This window comes from Meleagris gallopavo, chromosome 28 (assembly GCF_905368555.1).
Source record: "Meleagris gallopavo chromosome 28, MGAL_WU_HG_1.1, whole genome shotgun sequence".
NCBI classification, from domain to species: Eukaryota; Metazoa; Chordata; class Aves; order Galliformes; family Phasianidae; genus Meleagris; species Meleagris gallopavo.
This window is the reverse complement of record NC_139431.1, coordinates 2607421-2626081: the sequence shown is the minus strand read 5'-3', so window position 1 is coordinate 2626081 and position 18661 is coordinate 2607421. Positions and strand designations below refer to the sequence as shown.

The 18661-nt window shown below is 49.8% G+C and overlaps 2 protein-coding genes across 10 annotated transcripts; one reads left to right on the top strand and one right to left on the bottom strand.

Annotated features, from left to right (window-relative positions):
• Nucleotides 1-60: 60 nt before the first annotated feature.
• PFKFB2 (6-phosphofructo-2-kinase/fructose-2,6-biphosphatase 2) lies at nucleotides 61-13640 on the bottom strand. Of its 9 annotated transcripts, none has more exons than XM_085210161.1 (16): nucleotides 13460-13634; nucleotides 12856-12981; nucleotides 12675-12771; nucleotides 12043-12109; nucleotides 11821-11895; nucleotides 11648-11704; nucleotides 10941-11065; nucleotides 10427-10634; nucleotides 10150-10296; nucleotides 9750-9854; nucleotides 9044-9173; nucleotides 8251-8313; nucleotides 7773-7846; nucleotides 6379-6549; nucleotides 5273-5340; nucleotides 61-2931 (listed from the first exon to the last, which is right to left on the bottom strand). In XM_085210161.1, exons 1-15 carry the CDS (start codon nucleotides 13536-13538, stop codon nucleotides 5314-5316), a joined length of 1551 nt encoding a protein of 516 aa, XP_085066287.1. In that variant the 5' UTR covers nucleotides 13539-13634; the 3' UTR covers nucleotides 61-2931; nucleotides 5273-5313. The 9 variants fall into 9 exon arrangements, with proteins under 9 accessions (XP_085066287.1, XP_085066286.1, XP_085066285.1 ...); XM_085210160.1 differs by having other exon boundaries at nucleotides 5318-5340; XM_085210159.1 differs by having other exon boundaries at nucleotides 6417-6549.
• A 61-nt stretch (nucleotides 13641-13701) lies between these two features.
• Nucleotides 13702-18393, top strand: YOD1 (YOD1 deubiquitinase). Its single transcript, XM_010724178.4, has 2 exons — nucleotides 13702-14065; nucleotides 14376-18393. The coding sequence occupies exons 1-2, from the start codon at nucleotides 13717-13719 to the stop codon at nucleotides 15074-15076; spliced, it is 1050 nt and encodes a 349-aa protein (XP_010722480.2). The 5' UTR covers nucleotides 13702-13716; the 3' UTR covers nucleotides 15077-18393.
• The last annotated feature ends 268 nt before the right edge of the window (nucleotides 18394-18661 follow it).

Genomic DNA, 18661 nt, shown 5'->3' with positions numbered 1-18661 from the left:
CAGCATCACCCGTTGTGTGCTGGTTTGGTGACACAGTTATAGCAAACAGTCACAGAAAAGGAGAGGAAACAAGATTTTATTTTTAAAACCTCGGTATTGTAAATAAATGCTCATGGGACAATTGTGCGTAAGTGCAAAGAGTACACAACACAACAGCTCTGCATACATTGCTTTTCTCTTTAAAACCTAGAAAAGAGACCATTAGAAAGCAGTAACACAGCAGAACTCTGTGAAACACAAGACAGCACCCTCCCCACGCACAGCACAAGGATGCAGTTTGGAAGCAGCACACAGTAAATGCAGAGCAGCACCCTGAGACCAGCACAGAGCACCTCTGACATCAAAAGCGGATGGAAATAGAAATCAGGGAGATTCAGAAGTAAAATCTGGTGTTGGTGCAATGCTCACGAAGCAGACAAGCCCACCACTGGACCTTCAGTCCATGGTGAGCTACTGGAGTGCTTTGAACACAGCCCAAGACCACAGCTCTGTATGACCAGCAGTGCAAGCCCCCGTTAATCCTAAATTCAGGTAAATTGTGCAACCCTTATTTATCCTGAGCTGTTTGCACAAGCAGTGCCAGGGCAGTCAGGTGGTTTCAAGGAAGTGCCTGGCACCCAGCACAGGCAGAGGCTCACTTGGGCATGCAGCACCCACGCTGTCACCTACCGTTCACCTGCACGGTCACTGTGAATTTGCCATTGCTCTGCCTTACAGACACACGTATTAAGTTAAGGTGCAGGAGAAGCAGCTATGCTTTGGCTTAAAGCACTGAGGGACGGTCTGGCTGCTGCAGATGGCTCTGTCCCAGCACCAGCATGCAGCTGCTGCAGCATCGCTTGGGGAGCACAGCAACCCACAGCCAGCCACCACTGCAGAGCAGACATTAAGCAGCAATTAAAAACTGACGACTACCAATGCTCATCAGCTACATTCATGAATTCTGGCAGGAAAAAATAGCTATGCCTCATTACAGCCATTAGCTCCTCAGTGATACACATATACCTAACTATCACCAGTTATTACAGCATGTTGTGCGTGAACAGCTCACAGTTGGCATCTGCTGGTGGCTCTGATGCTGCAGGTTTGCAGCCAGCCCATCCCAGCATGTTTGTGCGTTGGAGGATCACTGCTGTGCTACGCAGCCTATAGAACTCTTCCTTCAATTTTTTGTTTCTCCTTCCCTTTCCCCTCCCACCCCTGGCTTATTTCTAACATTCAGTAACAAGGACGACTGCTCAGTGGGAACAACCTAAGGAGTAAAAACAATAAAACTCAGTTTTTTTACCCCCTGAATTTCATCCCTCTGGAGCATAACTGCTTAAGATCAACATAAAACTTCTGCAGACTGTACATCCTAAAGGGTTTGGGGCTTCTGCTGTGGCCCTCTCATCTCAGCTTGAGAGAATAAAAGCTGTGGGAGTGTTTACAACACAAATCCCCAGGTAAGCCTCAGCCAACTGAGCACAGGCAGAGTGTGTGGGGCTCAGGTATCTGTGGGTGGGCACTGATTTACACACTTAATACACACAGCCTGGGTCCTAGTCACAGATCCTGGAGTTATTGGACGGAGCAAGTCTGTAACAGCATCCTGCTCAACCCCAAATGCCCATTTCTTCACCTAATGTCAGGGCTGCAAACCTGCTAGTTTTGCCCTAATTTCAAGGGGGGACATTGGGAGTGAGAGAAAATGGAATTTGGCAAATAACTCGTAAGAGAAAAAAGTGAGAACTCGGAGTGTCATCACCCCACCTCTCGGCAGGGCACCCCAATAGCAGGCAGCCAGCACTGAAGGAGTGCATCACCTGTGCCCTAAATACTAAACCAGCTTCAACTCCACAAAAGGCAGCATTACATCAGCAACGTTCACAGCTTACTCACATGTGAGTACAGAAATGTGCTGCGGGTCTAAAAATTGGTACAAGAGACGAATAAAAAAAAAATATCACACAGCACACACACGTGGCCCCACTGCTGCTCCTCACCTCACCCACAGCCCGGGCTCCTCACCACCTTCTGACAACAAAAACATCTCGAAATGGGTAGAGGAATAGGAAATGTTCTGCAGAATTAGCATGACTCAGCTTTGGTCAATGAATCCACGATTCTCCGATGCATCACTTGTGTGTGAGTGCAAAACATCCAAGCTTATCGTGAGAGGTTTTGGCTAAGGTAAAGGGAACAGGACAGCAAGCATGGAATGCAGGAAGAAGACAGTGTTGTGCAATGCAGAGTGAGGAATTTTTGCTGCAAGAGAAAAGCATCCACAAAGCCCAGGAGAAAAGACGACAGGGTGAGGCATGCAGCAGTGGAAAGCCAAAGCAGGGTTTGAGCCCAAAAGCAGCTTGGCTGCTCCCAGATGGCAATGGGCACATCCATGTCCTTGTCCCCTGCAGTGGGTCATCTTGTAGGACTGGACAATCCTGTAAGTGCCTTTTGCCACAGTACATGCAAAACCCTTCCCAAAGCAAAGCAAGAGGCTCAGGTCTGGGGATTCAAAGCAACAGCCATGGAAGCCAAGCAATACCTGGAGTGCTTCTGCTTGTTAAATTGCACTGAGCAACTGTGTTTGAGCTCAGAGATGATAAAGATTGAATAAAACCTGGGAACTGGGTCTGATGAGAACATCTTCCAAAGAAAAGTTGCTTCAGCAAGCAGGGGAGGAGAGGCACAGAGGCAGCTCTGAGCACACAAAGCACGGGGACAGCTCACTCACATGTCCTGCTGCTCACACACACAAACACACACACACGTTAAAAGCAGCTGAAAAATCTTCTCAGGAAGTTTTCTGCAGTGCCATGGCAGACACTGAGTGCTCACAAGGACAGGATGGCTGCAGGAAGGCACTGCTCACTGTGCTCCCAGCTGGCACCGTGTCCCATCAGGCTCCTGCTGTCCACTGCAGCCCTACACCTCTAAGCCAGCCAGCCTCTGTGGAGAGAAAGGCACAGATTAGAACATGGCTCAACCCACGGGTGCTAAGTGCTAAACCAAAGGATACCACAGACAGATGCTTCACAGCACAGAATCCAACCAGCTCCACGCAGTGGATCTACCTGACTACATCTACCCAGGGATCTGCTAATGAACTTGTTCCTGAGCAGATAATTTCTTCCTGCTTCGCCATTCAGCCTCCTGCAGAGCTCTCCAAGCTGCTCCAAGCCTGGGCATGCAACCTTCACTGAGCACCATGCAGGAACGAGGCTGACTGCTACTCGGGGTCACTCTGTTTTATTCCTCTCCACAGGAAATTACACTTCCAGACAAATGTTAGAAAAGTTACAGTAATAAAATTCCCATATCAGCCACAATAAATACTTCTGGTTCTGATAAAACACCTTCCAGTGCCTCACCAAGGGGCCACAGAAGGAACACACATCAGAACAAGTGAATGTTGCATTTGCAAGCACGTGGACTAAAATCTGGCAGCCTACAGCAGCTGCTGCTCATTCCCTGTCCCAGAGCACAGACAATGGTCCCAGAGACCTGAGCTGCAGTGCACAGCAGTGCTTTGGACACTGCAAAGGGATGTGCAATCAATACACACCATTTGCCTTGTTACCTTCTTACCCAACCATCACTGTTCTGCACTGAAACAGCAGGCACAGCTCTCAAGCCAATTTGCTGACAATTAGCAGCAGGCATCAACATTTCGGTCCAGCATTCAGGAAACTCAGACTCTACATTCTTTCCATTTGTGATAAGAAAAATATAATATCTGAACAGCTTTCCCAGCAGTGACACTTAATAAGTAACCATCAGAGTTAACTCACAATAGCTGCTCACATGCTGTTTTCTCAAGCAAAACACCACTATTAAGAGAGGGTTTGTAGAGGAATGAAGGAAGTAGGACTGAACTCCCTTCCTGGATGCCCCTGAGGAATTATTATTATTATTATTTTAAACAAAAGGGAAAGCAAACTTGAAGCATAGTGTTAGAAGGGTAATTTTTCATAGCTGGCATATGCATTCATTTTCTACAGCCCCTTGCAGTTCAGAGAACAAAGGCAAAGCTGAAGGACTGAGGCTTTGGATGTTATGAAATGATGCACTGCAAGCTCCCCCAGCCCAGTTTCTTTCTGCTTTTCCCCTCTTCTTCACCATTAAGGACCCTAAAAGCTGGGGAGTAGGCAACCTTGAGGCTCTACGTGATGACAGGGAGTCTCACGGAAAGAAAAACCAACTGGAAGAGCTTCACTTCACAGACAAAGTGCAAAATCTGACTTTTGGCCAAGTCAAAAGCTGCACATGCCAATAGGAATAATGAGATCCGGAGGAAACTCATCCCCCCCACAACAGCAGAAGCAGTGCCCTCCCTCACCTGGAGGTGAGGCACAACCTCCCCAACTGAACCTTCATCTTTCCTCCATCCACCAGGAAATGGAACCAGCAACCACTCCCCTCGCTGTCCACTAAATCAAGCTCTCTGCACTTGAAGCCAAAGCACCAGCAGCAAGAGGCCCACAGATCAAAGGCAGTCCCATGTCTCAGGGTCCAGCAGTGCAGATGCAACACCCAAAGCTTTCCAGAATGCTTCCAAAGATGGGTAAAAGCAGACTGGATCTTGTGGTCGTCCCAAATGCATGGGGATGCACTGTGCAGGGAAGCACACTAAGAGCTATCCCATACAGTCAGGTACCAAACATGAATTGCAACCAGCTCCTACAGGACAAAAACAACAACACTGCATGAGCTGGATGAGGTGAAGCCAAGCAAGGGGTCACACAGGGTCTGCCACAGCTGCTACTACTGCAGGGACAGCACAGCAGGGAGAGCCCAAGGTCTCCTGGGTGACACTGGCTGCTAGCTCCCCTAGAAAGAGGCATGCAAACAAGAAAACACTCTCCCTTTGTAGTGGGTGAAAGCTGGCCCTGCCCTGCTCACCCCAAGGATGCCCACAGAGGGACATGATAGAGGAGGCAGTAGCAATCCTACTAGCACAGCAAGGCACACTCACAGAGCTGCTTCCCAAACACCCTCCCCAGTGCAGCTCCAACCCCCCCCCCATTGCTCCATCCATGCAGCTCACCCCAAGCCACAGGACAACACCACTGGAGCCACCTCCTGCAATGCCCTGTGATGGACAGCACCACCCTAAGGGTGACAGCACGGAGGGGTTGTGGATGGAACCTCATCCTGGTGGATGGAACCTGTGCACCCATCAAGGTCCCCTTAGTGACTAATTACTGCACAGCAAGACCTTGTGTTCAGTGCATTTGTCTTTCCCCAGAGTAGTTTCCATGCAACTTCAGCCAAGAGAAGTCCTACTTACTAAAGCACAACAGAACGCACACAAGCTGCTCTCAGCGGTACTCACAGGCAAGCATTTCCCACTTGAGGCTGCAAAGGAAAAAGAAACAGCATAGGAGAGCTCAAAGTGCATTTTAAAGGTAGTTTACAAGCAACAGTAACAGGAGTGAAGGAAATGAGGAAAGAAGGGAAGCAACCCAAGGGGTTCAGGGTAGGGAGATCACTGCAGGCTTGCACCTGAGCTGCAGCAGCTCATTGAGTGGCTCCATCCAGGGCAGAGCTCCAGGACAGCACTCACCATCCCCACCCACATTGAAAGCAGTGGCTCCTGAGCTTCAAAGCTTTTGATGCTACAGCATCACAACTACAAGCAGCAAAACTGCAAACAGCTTGGAAAATATCGAGCTGTGAAATGTCTGAGGTTAAAGCTGTTTGTTGTTATCTGAAAATGAAGTCCCCTATAGAAGAGCCACAGTTTTACTGACAAGTCTCACACTGCACCGAGGGGAACAAAATGCACAAGGACCCCAACCAGGAGCCCCCACCCTCCCCCTCCACCTCATGTGATGGGACACAGCAAAGAGAACCAATTTTCATCCTGCAAAGAAGCAAACGGGGCTTCACATACCACCCTATGGGGCTCAATGTGATTTCAAACCAAAAGAAGTGTTAGGTGGCAAAAAACCAAGCAGCACCCAAACACCAGGAGCCCAACCTTTGCTCAACCAGCTGCTGGTGGGATCCATAGGAACGTACGTAGGCACTGAGCACAGGGATTTCCCCACCAACTGCACTCCAGCTTGGAGCAGCACTTGGCTGCACCAACACATTTGGACAGAGCTGATATTTGTAACTCTTTCCAATCAAGCTTTTGTTGGAAAGCACGACCCAGAATGAACCACCCTACTGATGGAAGCTTGCCTGCACGGGGCAGGGTTTTATAAACCTCTGGCACCACAATTCGAGCTTAATGGAGAAATTTTCATGCATTTCCTTGTTTATTTTAAGAGTGCCTAACGCAGAACGATTCCCAGTGGCGTTTGGGCATTTCGGGTTATTTCTGCCAGGACTACAGCCATGGTTGGGTGACATGGGTGGCACGGGAGGGGAAGCAGAGCAGGGCACCACCTGGACAGTGGTTTGCAGCCGGGGTTGAGCAGCTGCACCTCGAACCTGCAGGTCAGTGGGGCCGCTCCCAACGCTGTGGTGCCGCGGGCGCTGCTCCGTGGCCGTGCTGGCCAGCGGCGTCAGGCTGCTCCTCCTCATCCTGCCTGGGCTCTGGATCATGGGAAGGCAGCTCTGGTTGCAGGTGGAGGACATCACAAGGAAGGGAAAAGGGGAAGGAGATGTTACAACTGCAGTGCATCCCTGAGAGTCTCTGGCCACGAGCGGACACGCGGTGGTGGATGTCCTACGCCTGCTTTGCTTGCAGATTTACTTCCTTCTGGGTTTGGAGTTAGTTTGTGTCGGGGTTTTGGTTTTTTTTTTGCTTACTGATTTTTTACAATTGATTCAGGAAAAAAAAAAAAAAAATAGAAAAACTTCCCTTATTTGTATTTCTGCTCTCAAGGTAGTTTGTTCCCAAGGAAGCACAGAGCAGGAGCATCCTCCGACTCCTCCAAGCAGCACCAATGATTTCAGCACAGGAATCACACGAGCAGCAAAGCAACAAGTCTGAGACGATGGCAGATAACCCTCCTCCCTTGGAGCTCTTTCTAGAACCTCCTACAATGCCATGGGGTGGCTAAAAGCCTCCATGCAGCACTGGAGCTGAAGATGTGCTCAGTTCAGATCAGCTCTCCTGCAACCTAACGCAGTGCTAGGTTTTGTGGTGCTTAACTAGGGAGCCTTACTGAACCCGTTGTTCAATGGCATTCCCCAACACCTGCGGGCACTGCAAAACAAAAGCATGCCTGCACAAGCGAGCACAAAAACAGTGGAAACTTCCACAGAATGCTTGCAAAACACTGGTGAGATCCACAAATACAAGGGCAAGGGCAAAGAGCCATCACCCAGCAAGCTACAAACATCCTCACCTCAAAGGAAGGGATGAGCCCCATGCTTCCCACCCACAGCACAGCAGCAGCCTGTCCTGGGTCTGCTGACCTCACAATGCACCCCAAGGTGCAGCCTTACACTGCCTATGGCTCTGCAATGGACTGAAAGCTCAGGAAGGCAGCAGGGATTCCCTAAATACTTTGTGTTAATAGCACTAATTCCAAGCAGACATGCCAAACAAGCATCAACAACAAGACCTGGGATTTAAAGATGTACATCCTAGCCCAAGTGACTTCAGTTTGCCCACTTCTGCCCCACAGAATACTTGTTCAAAATATCTCCCACTGTCTTGAGAAGCACAAACAACTCTACGTGCAATGAGTTTTGCTTCTGAAGCAGCCTTGCTGGCACTGAAAGCAACCAGCCACTTAAAGCAGGGAAAGCTGCAATTGATTTATGTCCACAGAAGGCAAATGTTGAGCAACCACCTGAACCAAGAGGCAGAACAAGGCAGCTCAACTTACTGAGTTCAGGGAAGGTTTGTCCCGGTGGGTGTTCACTGCTTCCACGTTCAGGCTGATCGTTTCCACTTTACAACCTTGCCCAAACAGAAGGGGGAGTTTATTGGAGGAAGTGCAATTTATTTTCTAATCCATTTAGAATAAAAACATACTATAAAGTGCATGCCAAGTGAGCAGAAGGTTGTTACTCGTTTCTAAACTCAAACCAAAAATCTCATGAACAGTTCATTCTGCTTTAAGAGAGAATTCACACTTTCTGGTTTTGACCCTCACTGTGAGAGCTCAGAGCCCCATCCTCTGACCTCGAGAGTCTGCGGGGATGGAGACACCCACCCCACTTATTGTGAAATACTTTGTCCTTACATCCAATCTCCACCTCCAATACACACCATCCCACTGATCCCACCACCATCACCAAAAGCACCGACAGCAACAACTGCTGTTCCACACCCAGCTGTACCCACCCAAAGGAGGCACGTACCGTATGCGACCGGGGTGAGCTTGAGGATGGCATGCAGGGGGCAGCGCAGGTAGGGCAGCTCATCTGCAGGAGAGGCAGCATCAGCTTTACCTTCAGGAGCAAAGGTTCCACCACAGCCCCCCAGCAGCACGCAGGGGAAACCCGACCCACAGCACAGGGAGAACTGCAGCAGCTCAGCATCACACAGCACTACGCTGCCCCAGCAGCGTGCCCAGCTTCCTGGGGCCTGGTGTTTTCTCTTTAAGTGACCTCAAACAGTGCTCTTCCCACCACAGATAGCTCTGTGCTGATCAGTGAGCAGTGCTGTTTGCAAAGTGAGGAGGAGCCAATCCCCATCACAGAGCATCTTGCATGTATTGTGTCACGTGTGTCCTGCAGAGCATCGCTGTGCCATGGAGCACTGCCCTCACTGCTCTACCAGAGCACAGTTTCCTTAAATCAAAAAAAAAAATAATAATAATAAAAAAAATCAATCCCATAGAGATGCTCCTGGTTGAAGCACTTCTGAAAACAAGGGTTGAGCAGAAAGGAAGCAGGGCAGGCACTGAGCAGACAGCGCTCTGCCCTCACGGGGCACATCCTGCAAAATGCTCTGCTGAAATGCAATGGTTAAACCATTTCAGAAGTGGGTGTTGTTGGGTTTTTTTTGGTTGGTTTTTTTTTTTTCTTTTTTAAAGCAGTTCCTCCATTATCAAGAAAAATCAAAACAGCAATTACCAGACACCCACCCAAAAACCCTGAAAAAGAGCAAAAATAGAAGCCAGCCCCCACCACCACGCGTTTATTTTTGTACCTGCACTCTTATCCAGAAAGTAAGCCAGGAGGCACCTCATCACTGCCTGGTGGGAGATGACAAGGACGTTGCCCTGCCTCTCCAGCTCCATAATTACGGGCTCTAGGCGCTGAACCAAGTCCTGGTAGGACTGCAAAACAAAACAGGAATTTTTGCAAGGGGTTTTATAAACAGACTTGGAGCAGAAGTAGCAATTAACGCAGCTTCACCTCCAGGAAAGTATCGGTTAAAGCATCAAACTGCAGAAGTGATGGAGTAAATAGAGGGGAAAATAAGGAAACAGCTCTGGGTGAAACTGGATGGCAGCAACCCTCAGATTACAGGAAGTTCAGATTAGTGATAACTCTTAGCAAGTGCAATTTGAAAAGAAAATAAACCACTAAATTATACATTTAAATATGGCTGTGAAGTAAAACCAGAAGTGACTCCATCCCCACCCACAGCCATTTCTCTCCCAGGGTGATTTTCCATAGGGACAACTCAGCTTCAGCCAACTGAGAGCAGCACAATGAACCTGCTTCACACACTGCTGGAACAGCAAGCAGTGCTCCTTTCCTCTAAAAGAGAGCTGGGTTTCCTAAGGCTTTCAATTTCTCATGGAAATACTGGGGACAGAGAGCTGAAACCAAGCAAAGCCCCTCCACTCTCTTCATCACACACTGCCCAATGCACACTGCAGCACTGTGCTTTTCTTAAGTGCTCTCACCTCTCCTCCAGGATAGCGATAGAGGTATTTCTCCTGATCCCTCAAGGCAAACTCATCAGGGTATTTGGCTTCGATCTCTGCGTACGTCATCTCTTCGCACACCCCCTGCAGGAAGCACAACTCTGTGCAGCAAGGCATTGCATGCACCCCACGAGTGCGTGGGATGCTCAATGTCACTCTCCCAACACCAGCTGGGGTGCAAGGTCTGCTGCTGTACAAAGCTCTAACAGTTCCAGGTGCTTTCAGCCCTAGTGAGTGACCCCAAATCTCCTGAGAGGGGTGGAGGGTGTTATGCACAGCCATGGCTGGAAAACTTGAGCGATGGTCGGGAAACACTTTTATGCCCAATTTAATTATTTTCCACCTAGAAAAACAGAAGGCTCCACCGTGCCCCACTCACAGCATCAATCTCATTGAGGATCTTCCACTGCTCATAGGTCACCCCCAGTGACTCAGCTGTCTGGATGGTGCGCTTCAGCTGGCTGGTCCACACCTTCAGCTCCACGATCTCCTGCTCCTCAATGAACTTCTTCAGCGCCTGTGCAAACTGAGAGAGGGCAGAGGAGCTCAGGAAGCTGCACAGGGCAGCTGCCCCCCCACACACACACCCATGCCATGGGTGCAGTGTGGGCTGTGACACTTTGCAGTGCAGCCATCTGGGTGCTGCAGAACCACACCTGCTTGCCGCGTGGTGACAGCCCAGAGTCCCCTCCAATCTTGCCAAGGAGGTTGTACTCGCTCTCGCCGTGCCGGCAGAGGTAGATGGTGCGTGGCTGCACGTGGATGTTCATTAGGTAATAGACGATTTTGCTCTGGATGTAATCTTGGACTCTGTTCACTAGGAACCGTTGTCCCACATTGATCACTTTAATGAAGGAAAGATCTCTGGAGTCAACATAAAATAAGAACACCCACACGCCGGGTTTGACAACTGACACACGTGCAGGCGTCCCCCAGCTCTCTGCCCTGAGTTAAAGGCATCAGCACCACTGCGGGGACACAGGACACACCGTGCTTACACAGGGAGCATCACATTCAAATCCAGTGCAACCCGAGGGCATCGCCTTCGCACGAGCAAATCTCAGCTTTGGGAATGCTTCAGCACAAGCATTGCAAGTCTTCGGGCACAGAACACAAAGCAGCAAAGCAAAGCAGCTCAGGGACAGAGCACAGCCCGGGCTCGCTGCTTACTTGTCGTACTCATCAGGATCGAGGGGTTGGTACGTGACCTTGTAGCACTCGATCCTCTTCAGGAAATCATCCATCACATTCTCCCTGTTTCTTTCGGGGTAATCGGGGCTGGAGACTTTCACCTCCTGTCGAGCAGAAAGAGACACGTGGGGAAAGCTGAGCAAACATGACACGGAGTAAAAGCAGCACTGAACATCATCATCATCCTTCCCTTCTGAAACAAGACAGCATTGTTTAGTGCTGCCCGGTGGAAAAACCTGCTCCTGGCAATGCAACAAAAGGCAATGGGGAGGCACACTGCAGTGCTTGGCCCCGGTGCAGACACAGCTGCCTGTCATCCCATGTTCAAGGTCAAACACAGCCCGGCTTCAGCTCACATCCAACTTCAACAACTGCACCTTCAGCTTTTACAACCCATAAACCTTCAGTAGGATTTACAAGCTGAGATGTAAGAGCACTACGGGGAAGCCTCATTCAGCCCCCAGCCCTCCTTGCAGGAGCAGCAAGGTGACACACAGAGCTTCAGCCCCCAGCTGGCACCTGCAGCAGAGGGAATGCCTGCAACCACCAGCAGCAGTCTGAGCGGGATCCCGACCACCGCACTGTGCACATCATCCCTAATGCCAACAATCCACCAGCAGTGCTGTGAGCAGAGCTGGCGACCTTGCACAGCACGCAGCTCCACGGCACAGAGCTTGGCAACATACCAGGATGTTGGCAGCAATGACCTCCGGATCGTCACACACGGATTCCACAAAGAACACCTGTGAAGGAGGCAGTGAAACATGTTTTAGAGGTCCAAGAGCTCTGGTTTAAATCAGAAGTCAAAAACAGCTCCAGCACTGTGATCCCAATCACAAATTAAATCCAGCAGCACTACCTTGAAAGCATTTTCCTTAGCAAAATTTAAGATCAGGTCCCGTCTTTCCCGAGTTGTGTTGGTTGCATCAAACACCTACCAGAAAATAAGTGGCAATGAGAAAGTTTATCTGCAGCTTCTAAAAGAGCTCCAAAATGATTAGGGATTGCATTTGGGTTCCCGAACGCTCTGGGCAGCTTTGAACAACCCAGATACGGTGTGTTTGGCTGGGAAGAGCCTTACAGCTATCTGCCCACACTCCTCCAGGAGGTAAGCCTTCACGTCCTGTAGGGCCACCAAGGCACATCGTCTGCAGGAGAGAAATGCAGTGTCAGAGCAGGTGCAAGGCATTCAGATTGGAGGTCCTCTGAGTCTCTGAGATTGGGAAAAATTCAGCTGTCTGTTCTCTCCACAGATGGGGCACCCAGCCTCGCTTCTTTCCAACTCCTGGGGGCTTCTACAGAGCTCAACTCTGTTTAAATCCCCATTTTCCCATGCTCCCATCCCTGCCCTACGGATGCCCCAGTTGCTGCCTCTACCAGTTGAGGCTTCATGCAGACCCCCAGCCCCATTACCCTCAGAAAGACATCTCTGAGGGCAAAAATCCACACCTGGGAAATCCCACAGGAACAGCACCCAAGATACCCCCTACACTCCCTGCTCCTCTGGGCGCTCCAAGCCCCTCCTTTCCATCTATTTCTCCTGATGCCAACAACATTCCCACGCATCCAGGGACCCTGCCAAGGGATCTGTGCACTGCACTACCTCCTTCCGTGCCGTTCAATGTCATTTTGTGCTACACAAACACACGGGCTGCCAACCCCAAGCCTAAGCAGACCGCGGGCCATCTGCGCAGCCCCGTGACGCCAACTCACTTGCGGATCTCCATCGCTTCTTTGTTATCGTGCCTGAAGAAGTCATAGGATTTGTAGGACTTGACAGCTTCCCGGCGATACACCCCTAAATTGAACACTTGGGACACAAAACAACGCAGTGCTGAGACGGGTGCCCTCCGACACCCTCCCACCTGTGGGCAGGGGCTGTGGGGGCACACACCTCGGGTGGGCACCCCAATCCAGTTGAGGTAACGTGTCAGCTTCTTGGAGACGTAGGTCTTGCCGCGCGCTGGCAGCCCGATCATCACGATGAGGGTGGGCGAGTTGGTCATGTAGGATGCCCACGCTGCAGGAAAATGTTAGCGTGGAGCCCAGTGGACAGACAGACCTGGCTGTCCTGCAGCTGGCTGCTACTCCTAATGAGTGCTGCAAGCGGTGTTAACTAATGAAAGTGATTAGCGGCGGTGCACCTGCTGCAGCTAATGGGGCTAATGCGGTTCTCGACGGGACAAATATTTACCCAGGAGACGCGGGCTGCCAAGGGCAAAAGAAAAATGGCTTGAGGATGGAAGAAAACATGGGTTTAAGCAGATGGTCACGGAAAACAGGAGGTCAGGAGGCAGCAGGGCTGCAGCGAGGCTGGGCTGAGGCTGTCAGCAGCACGAAGGGCGCCGGGATAACAGGGCTCCACCGCGCGCAGTCAAATCCACGCGTGCCGCGGGAACCGCGCGTTTTGTTAAGCGAATCCGACAACCGTTTTTTTTGTTTGTTTGTTTTTTTCTCCGCGAAAAGCGCTCCATGCGCGGTTCCGCCCCGGTACTCACAGCACTTCTTCTCTCCGCCCCGCTGGGCCCCGGTTCTGCCCCGCGGCGCGCTGCCGCCGTGCCGGTACGCCGCCGCCATGGCTCCGAGCCGCCGCGCTGCATGCAAATGAGATGTAAATCGCTCCCCGGCAAGCGGGTGGGAGAACAGCGCTACGCCACAACCCCAGGCGCGCCCTGCATGCAAATGAGATCGACACCGGCCGCGGTGCGCGCCGCCCGCTCTGGCAGCACCGCGATTGGCCGCGGCCCAGCGCCCAATGAAACAGCGCGGAAAAAGATCTCGCGAGAACGAGCGGGCGCTGGGCCGGGGCGGAAGCGGAGACGGCCGGGCGGGGAGGAGGGGGAGGAGGAGGAGGAGGAGGAGGAGGAGGAAGAGGGGGGCGGCGGCCGCGCGAAGGATGTTGCGGCTGCGCTGCAAGGCCCGGAGCGGCACCCAGCCGCTGCCCGGCCTCACGGCACACTCCCGTCTCCGCGACATGCAGGCCGCCCTGGCCGCCCTCACCGGCGTCCCCGCCCCGGCCCAGCGGCTGCTGCTCGGCTTCCCTCCGCGGAGCCTCGACCTCAGCGACGGCGAGCGGCGGCTGGGCGAGCTGGGCATCCACTCGGGTGAGGCCTGCCGGGCGGCAGCGCCTGCGCTTTATCATCTCCGCTGCCCCGCGGGCTGCAATTAGTTTAATTAAGCGAGGCTGTGACCCATCGCGCCGGGCCGGGGGGGGGGAGAGGTTGGAGCGGAGCGCCGGGTGAGGCTGCGGGATCACCGCCCTGAAGGTGCTCGAGAACCGCAGGGATGCGGCACCCGTGGGTCCGGTGGGGATGGGTGGGTGTGTGTGTGTGTGTGAGCTGTCAGTTCCTTTCAGACCTTAACGATTCGGTTCTGTGCCGATCTGTGCGCTCAGCTCTCCGCTCTGTCCGACAGGAGACACGCTCATCGTGGAGGAGGACGCATCCAAGCCCGGCGCCGGCTCTCCGGTCGTGGCCAAGAGGATGATGGCGGTGAGGGAGGCGATTCCCGTGCTGGCCCGGAGGGTGGTACCAGCTGATAACTCGTGTCTGTTCACCAGCGTGTACTACGTGGTGGAGGGAGGTGTGTACGACCCCGGCTGCGCCCCGGAGATGCGCAGCCTCATCGCACAGATCGTAGCCAGCGACCCCGAGGCGTATTGTGAGGCAGTGCTGGGGAAAAGCAACAGGGAATACTGCGACTGGATCCGGAGAGAGGAAACCTGGGGGGGAGCCATCGAGGTTTCCATTTTATCTAAGTTTTATCAGTGTGAAATCTGTGTGGTGGACACGCAGACGGTCAGAATCGATCGTTTCGGGGAGGATGCCGGCTACACCAAGCGGGTCCTGTTGATCTATGATGGGATTCATTACGATCCGCTCGAGCGTAAAATCCCCGACTCGGACGTTCCTCCCCAGACCATTTTCTCTACCACTGATGATGTTGTTCTCGCACAAGCCTTGGAGCTAGCAGACGAAGCCAGACGGAAGAGGCAGTTCACTGATGTGAATCGCTTCACGCTGAGGTGCATGGTGTGCCAGAAGGGACTGACGGGACAAGTGGAAGCCAGAGAACACGCCAAGGAGACGGGACACACCAACTTTGGGGAGGTGTGACAACCTGCATGAGGATGGTTACATCTACTACCTCACTCATCCGGAATCAAATTCTGGATTTCCAGATAAGCTGTATGTAATCACAAAATTCCGTTCACAGAGCTTGAAAAGCGTATTAACGATGGCCAAGATGCACAGGTTTGTGGGGTTAGTGACTTTTCCAACTGATTTGAAGTAGGTTGTCTCCTCGCATGCTAATTTAGAGTCATTTGGCAGGTGAAATACACTGGCAGCTAAAACCTGATTTCTGAAATAATCTTCTCTTTGTGTGTGTGCTCTGAGTGGCCATACAGAACCAGGCTTGTTCAATACTAGAGTAAAAAGCGAGCCTCTAAATTACAGAATTAATCTATTAGCATTATGTTTTCAGGGTAATTAAATTAAGGGTTTAGGAAATGTGTATATCAGCACTGTTTATACTAAAAAATAGACTCTGCGCATAGGGTGCAGAGTTTTTAGTGGAAAGAGCATCCCTAAAGCTGCCCTACACTATGTTACTATCAGAAGTAGAATGTATTGTTTGTGTGAAGTCACGGCTTTAGAGAAAGAAGTGGCCTTTAAGCTTTAAGATAGCCTTCTTAAAATTAACGAGTAGGTGGTTAAGTGTTGAATAAACTTATTAATCCTCCATAGGTAGTTTTTAGTTGCTTGGAAAATAACTATCAGCCCCTTGGTGTTTACACTGCATTGGAACGTAGGCATGTTACTGGGAATACTTGGGTTCTTCTTAACAATATCTCAAATTCTGGCAGGAGGGAAATACAGTAATTAGGGAAGTGTCTTAATTTGCATCTGTTCAATACATTGGAATGGTCTTCATTTGGCTGTAGCTGATCTCACGGCCACAGTGTTACTAAGCTGTAGCAGATTCCAAATACTGTAAATTAGCACTTTAAGGTATAGTTCTCAGTTGTTTTTGCTGATAAGAAGTCTTACCCTTTTTAGAAGGACGGAGTAGTAATCCAGAAGGGAGGCTCGAGGTTTCTTCATCTGCATTCTGCCTTAACGTGTTTGATTTGTCAGCGATGACTGTCGAGGAGCAAGACTTTAATTTGGATAATGAAGGATGCAGTTGAACTGTCAGAACAAAACAAGCTGGGTGAAGCGCCCTACTTCTCATACTGCTCAGAATCAGGGAAGGTGGAATTGATTTCGTCAATCTTACCTCACAGCAAAGTTGTGAGCTTAACAGTAAGTGCTTTGAGGTCTTTTAAAAGGTGCTGTATAGGTGCGTAGTACTGAAGGGGATTTATTTTTTTCCTTTGTAATGCCTGTAATACACATTTGTTTTAAGGAATTTTACAACGTTCTTAGCCTTCTATCACTCTGTTTCCAGTTACCTCTCTTGCCCTCCTACAAACGGAGAGCAGGAACGTGCATCTTCAGTTTGAGGCAGAAACAAAGCCGCTTTCCAAATGGAATCAATCTTAGTTTTAAAGGCCTCCCTTCATTGAGGCACGTAGCTGAACTCCTGCTGAGAAAATCCTGCTTTCTGTAAGCAGCCAATTCCATTGAGGTTCTCAGCTGAATTGGACTTTGAAATACTGAGGGAATCTCACAGGAAACGGAGCGTAATTGTGTGAATGCTTTGCTAAATCGAGGCAAGAATAATTAAGGATAAAGAATAGAATTGCCAAAAGCACTATGGACCAGTTTTCATTTTATCTCAGTATTAAAATACGTGTTCACACTGTTGGGAGTTTCCAATAGAAAACCACTTTGCTTCCAGTGTTAAACCACATTTTGCTTTTCATCCATCACGAGAAAAAACAAATCCTTACCAACAGCCCTCGAGATGCTTATGAATCTAAAGAGGGAACTTGAAGATTACACCAATACAACGACTTGAGACAAAATGCTGTCTAGGAATGAGACCAAGAGACTTTCGACCCTAAATCATGTTCTCAGCTTTCACACTGAAGAGGTGAGGTGCCTGGGACGAGGAGCTGTTCCTCACCGTTTGCCATCTGTTACATGGACAATACCTACCTCAGAGAGGTGTACTTTGGGTGTCTTTGAAACAGAAGTGCTGTAGAAGAAGAAGATACGTATTTATTGTCTGCCACGTTTGCAACGGCGTGGAATTTTGGGAGCAACACTTGGAATTTTTTAGCTTTGTATCTTGGGTGGATTTCTGAAAGCGCGTCCAAATACTTTTGGGGAATTATTTCTCAGCTGCAGTATTTTAAAATTTCAAATTAGTTGTATTGAATCTGGAGTGTTTAGCTTTGCTTTATCATGTCTGCATAGCAAATCCACTAACAGAGCAGGAGTTCCATGTGAGGGAGATGCCTCAGTGTCACCGCTTGGATGTTTTATTGAGTTGCCTAGAAAATAAAATCCCTTTGGTTTACAAAATATCAACGGGACAGCTGTAATTTGTGTTTGTAAACGTTGATATTATTATGTGCTGACAAAGAGCAAATAACTGGGGATGTGGACAGAGCTGGAGGAGCTCCTGAACTGCATTAAAATGGGGAGTTGTAAAAGAATGGAACATTAGGGGTTTTTTTAACATCTTTTTAGCAGTGTTTATCTGCCCTTAATGATACAGCTGTGGAAGTACCACAAAAATGGGATCCTGGCAGCAGTGGGGTGAATTTCTGAGCATTGCTGATACGTTTGCACTGAACTGTTGTTACAGATACCTTAGAATAGACGTGTTGTGGGCTCAGGTGGTGGCAGGCAGCCTGTACCCATCCACAAAGCCTGTGAGCTATGGGTGTGTGTCCTTACCAATGCCACTTATTCCCATGCAGATTGAAATTAAACACCAATTTCCTCACTGAACGCTTCAGCACAGAGGTCAGCAGTTACTCAGGCCCTGGAAAATGAAATTCTGACTTCAGAGGTGGGCTTGGTAGAAGCTGCATTGTTCACGTTGGCTTCCTTGCCTGCAGTAGATCTTAATTAAGCGAAGAATTTCAGTTTCCCAGTGCCTGCCTGGCCACTTCACCAGCACTAAAATCCTTCCTTAAATAAGTAAAGCCTGACACCTGCATCACGTGGCCTTTTACAAACACTGTATTGTAGGAAGAGATGCACATCTCATGGGTTTACCAGCACTTTAAAAGTTGGTCTGAATTTACATGCTCAGCAGATATCGAGCGAGGACTTCGCTCTGTCAGCAGCGTGTTCCTATTGCAGCAGAGCAAATGGTGTTAGCAAGTGATTCTCAAGTCTTAATTACCACTGTAATACAGCCTTCCACTTCATGTACCATCAGTGCAGACCATTTGGAATGATATATTTCCTTAAACACGTAACTTGAACTGCAAAAATTGTCGATGCACCAATAAACATGACTGATGCATGCACCCTTGTTTAGTGTAGTCTTTGCCTCAGCTCTTGAATGCCAGGTTTTTGCTCTATTCACTGTTGTTCCACCAGTGTATTTTTTTTACAGCCTTCACATCTGTAGCGCAGTCTTTGAGTAATTTATATCTGCTTTCCTCTCTGTCTCATTCACTTTTCCCTTTGTCACTAAGGGATGACCACATCATCAAGAAGGGCTCAGTCCCACAGCCCTTTTAGGATAAATCTTCACTTTCAACTTTTCCAGCAACATAAAATATAAAGTTATAT